The sequence below is a fragment of the Merops nubicus genome, unplaced genomic scaffold (genome assembly GCF_000691845.1).
Source record: "Merops nubicus isolate BGI_N331 unplaced genomic scaffold, ASM69184v1 scaffold23514, whole genome shotgun sequence".
Taxonomy (NCBI): Eukaryota; Metazoa; Chordata; class Aves; order Coraciiformes; family Meropidae; genus Merops; species Merops nubicus.
Window position 1 is genome coordinate 5,783 of NW_008606552.1, and position 3,758 is coordinate 9,540.

General features: G+C 55.6%; 1 protein-coding gene across 1 annotated transcript; it reads right to left on the reverse strand.

Moving 5' to 3' along the window:
• Window positions 1–1,136: 1,136 nt before the first annotated feature.
• On the reverse strand, window positions 1,137–3,755 carry PROSC (proline synthetase co-transcribed homolog (bacterial); the record flags this gene model as incomplete). Its single annotated transcript, XM_008939696.1, has 7 exons — window positions 1,137–1,352; window positions 1,660–1,758; window positions 2,366–2,508; window positions 2,658–2,792; window positions 2,953–3,028; window positions 3,566–3,601; window positions 3,684–3,755. Coding segments are annotated over 7 exons (699 nt in total), but the record flags the coding sequence as incomplete, so codon positions are not given.
• Between the last annotated feature and the right edge of the window lie 3 nt (window positions 3,756–3,758).

Below are 3,758 nucleotides of genomic sequence, written 5' to 3' on the forward strand. Positions count from 1 at the left end.
CAACAGGCTGGTGCTAAGTGGACTTCTGCTCCTTTACATCCAGCATTTATAGCCAAGAGAGTAAAACCAACAGTGAGATTCAGCCACACGCAGAGCAAACAGCACGTGAGGTCATGCAGGAGCTTCTGCTCGCCCCCAAAGGGGACGGGTGCTGCAGAGCCCTGCTGCCCTCCCCCAGGAGAGGCCAAGGTGAGACCAGGGCCTGAGATACCCAGACACAGCCTGGCAGCTCTGTCAGGGGTGACAGGACTGCTGTTCAGGAGCCTAGAACACAGTGGGACAATGACACTTTACTTTCTGAAGGGCTTTCCCCTCAGGGCCCCCAGCAGCCCTCGCTGCACCCTCACACAGATGCAGAGGTGACCGTGGAGGCACCCAACGGTTCAGCCACTTGCCTTGGAAAGCAACAGCAAGCTGGTGGTAGAGCAGGGACCTCACAGAAAAGCCCCATTCTGACCCAAAAGCACTTACAGCATCAAGAACTACTACGGAGGATGAAAATAACTCCCAACAACGCTTCACAAGAGGGGAGGGGGGAGGCTGAAAAGACCCCAGAAGAGCTGAGCAGAGATGGGACCAAGGGGAAGAGTTAACTGTCAGCCTGAAAAGGACAAATATAAGCCAAAAAGACACTCCCACACCTGCCACCTGCACCCAGAACCCTGCACCACGAGCTGGCAATGCTGCTCCTCACCCATCCTCTGTGCTCCTCCCTCACCCCCCCTGAACGGCCACGGTCCCTCTGGTGTCACAGCACAGCTCTGCCTCAGCACCCACCAGCCCTCCACAGGGACCATGGGCAAAGCTTTTGGGGAAACATGGGCAGGTCTCTGGCAAGACTGTGACTCGTTTAATGAAGAATTCAGTCCTCAGTGAAAGCACAACCAGACACATCTCGCTCACCAGCGACTCCACCCTGGCAATGATTTAGTTTGTTCAGCCCCACTAGCACAAAGTCACTGTTCTTAACGACCCTGATGGAGCCCAGATACCACAAACAGATTTTGTTATCATTGGTTGGTTATAAAATTTTCCAGTTTCTAGGGGTGCTCTACAATCACAATAAATTAAGAGGCGTTTCTGGCCTCTGCTCTGCCACGAGGGATCCCCTCCCACCATCACGAGCGGGTGCTGACACGGAGGGAGGGGAGGATGCATAGTGAGGTCTCCCAGCAGCTCTCCTCTCTCGAGGCCACGTCTTTTTTTTCCTCCATCTAGTGACCCTGTGCTGCCAAGGTCTCCATTTCACCTTCACCTTCAGCAGGGGCTTTGCCAGCAGCTGCTTTGTTGGGATAATCTCGCTCTCCGAAGATGGTGCTCCCGATCCTGACGTTTGTGGATCCAACCTCTATCTGCAGAGGGACAGAGGGGAGGAGCTCAGGGCAGGGCTGCCACCCACCCTGCCAAGAGCCCGCTCACCACGTCCTGGGGGATGGCTCCCACCCACTCCCCAGCTGCAGCCACAGCCAGGGTCTGTTCCCAGCCCCAGGACTCTACCCCAGGACCACGAGAGCTGTTTCTGATGGAACAGCAGCATCAGTACCTCCATCCAAGGAGATGGAGTCTCCTTTGGATGTTGCCTGGGCTGGACCTTGGTGTTGCTGGTGGTGGGACTTTTCTACCCCGAGAAAAGAGGTGGCAGGAGGAAACCTGACTTACTGCATGCTGGAAGTCTGTGGACATGCCCATGCTCAGCTCCACCTTCTCCACAGGGAGATTCAGCTTTTCACACACTTCCTGCCGCAAAGACAGCAGCATCTAGAAGGGAGAAGGAGAGAGGAGAGGAGCACACGCCTGACAGCCACACCAGTGCAGCCTCAGGCTTTCACAGATCACAATTTCTGCCTTTCTTTGAAGTCTCCTTCACGCAGGAGGTGCAGTTCCCACCCCTCCCACTGAAGCTTGCTCTGCAGCACCGTGACCATGCCTGGAGGTGTCCCAGTACAGCTGTGTTATGACAACACACGTTACTTACAAACCTCCTGAGGACACCCAATTATCCCAGCAGCACGACAGGGGAGGAACACAGACTCTGTTCCTCTGCCTGAGGCAGCCCAGCACGCACAGCAAGGCTGAGGGGACCCTGGCTGGAAGCAGGGCCAGAGGACCCAGGACAGGAACAGCTGCCCTGGGTGCTCCTGCCCACGCCCTGGTTCAGGGCAGATGGACACCAGCCTGCAGGAAGGAGCCTAAGGGCCACGTTACCCCGGCCATGCTGAGCTCTGTGCTGCTCCAGACAAGGTGTTCCTGTTGACAACCCACAGTCAGACTCACAGCGTGACGGTGTACGGGGGTGGCTGGGACAGGCAGCAGCCTGTAACGGAAGGCAAGCCAAAAACTGACCCTTTCTTCTAGCAACTCCTACCTGGAAGTCAGGGTTTGGCCCCTTACTGAGGTCGTGGCCGACGCTGCCGATGGTCATCAGCCCCACGAACTCCAGGCTTGGGCACTTGTTGATGACGTGCTCCACGGCGGCCGCAGTGTCCCCGGGGGGCAGCCCGTGCTTGCCTGGGGGACACAGGAGACCCCTGCCCTGCCTGCTCCAGGCCCACAGAGGACCCAGCTCCATCCCAGCTCAGGGAGACGCCTTCAGAGCCCAAACTGCCCCGTCAGGCCAGCAGCACAAACCTGTGCATCGTCCCAAAAAAGCCACTTACTGTCCTCTCCACTGGTGTTCACTTGCACCATGACCTTCAGCTTCTGGGGAGACCCTTTCTTCTGCCATGAGCTGTTGACTCTGTCTGCCAGCTTCACAGAATCCACAGTCTCCAGCATGAACAGGTTAGGGACAGCTGGGGACAAAACACAGGCTGAGGGAACTCCTGCTGGCAGGGAACTGAGGTACCTGCAGCTCCCCCACAGGGACAGGCAGCAGCGAGTTGCTGCTAACACCTAAACTTTAGAAGACTATTCCCCATGGGGTCACCACACAAAAAGTCAAACAGGTTTTACCCATCAACTTGTTGACATTATTTTTCTGCAGATGGCCAATAAAATGCCACTTAATCTCCGGACAAGAGGACAAGATCTGAAAGCAGAGAGGAACAGTTAGGTGGGAATGATGATTCCCTCTTCCCCCACACAGCACTTAAGTCTTAAATTGCCTGCAAACAAAATACCAGCTGAGCAATCTTGATCTTTGTTTACCCTGAAAGCTGCAGCTCAGGCAGTGCCTGTGGTGTGCACTGGGATTGCTCCACACCTGAGGGGAGCTGTGGCTGCTGACTGAGGAAGGCAAAGCTCTTTTATAACTTAACAGTCATAAAATGATATTTTCCTCAAACTGAGTGGGTTTCTTTTGCATGTGTGTGTTTTTTTAAATGAGTATCTATCTCCTGCAGCAGATTATGTTCAAAGACTTTATGACTAAGGCACATGTATCACAGAACGCTGTGGTGACAGCAAGACGAGGAGGGGGAACAGGGCAACGGCAAAGAGCTAAGAATAACCCCACCGTTTATCTGAAAAGGCAAGAATCCAACAGCCTCCGTCGGCAAACCCCTAACAAAAACCGGGAGTTCTGGGCCGTACGAGGGGAGGGAACACCGGGGAGCCGGGTACGTACTCTGGAGTCCGACGCCTTTTCCAGCAGCTCCTGGACCTGGGGGGATTGAAAACAACCTCTCGTTAAACCGCGCCAGCGTCAGAGGGGTGCTGCCGGGGCCGAGGCCCGCCCGACTCACGTAGTTCTCCCCGAAGCTGCGCTGCCCGTGGCTGTACGCGTCCAGCACCATCTCCGCCGGCTTCGTCTTGCTGAC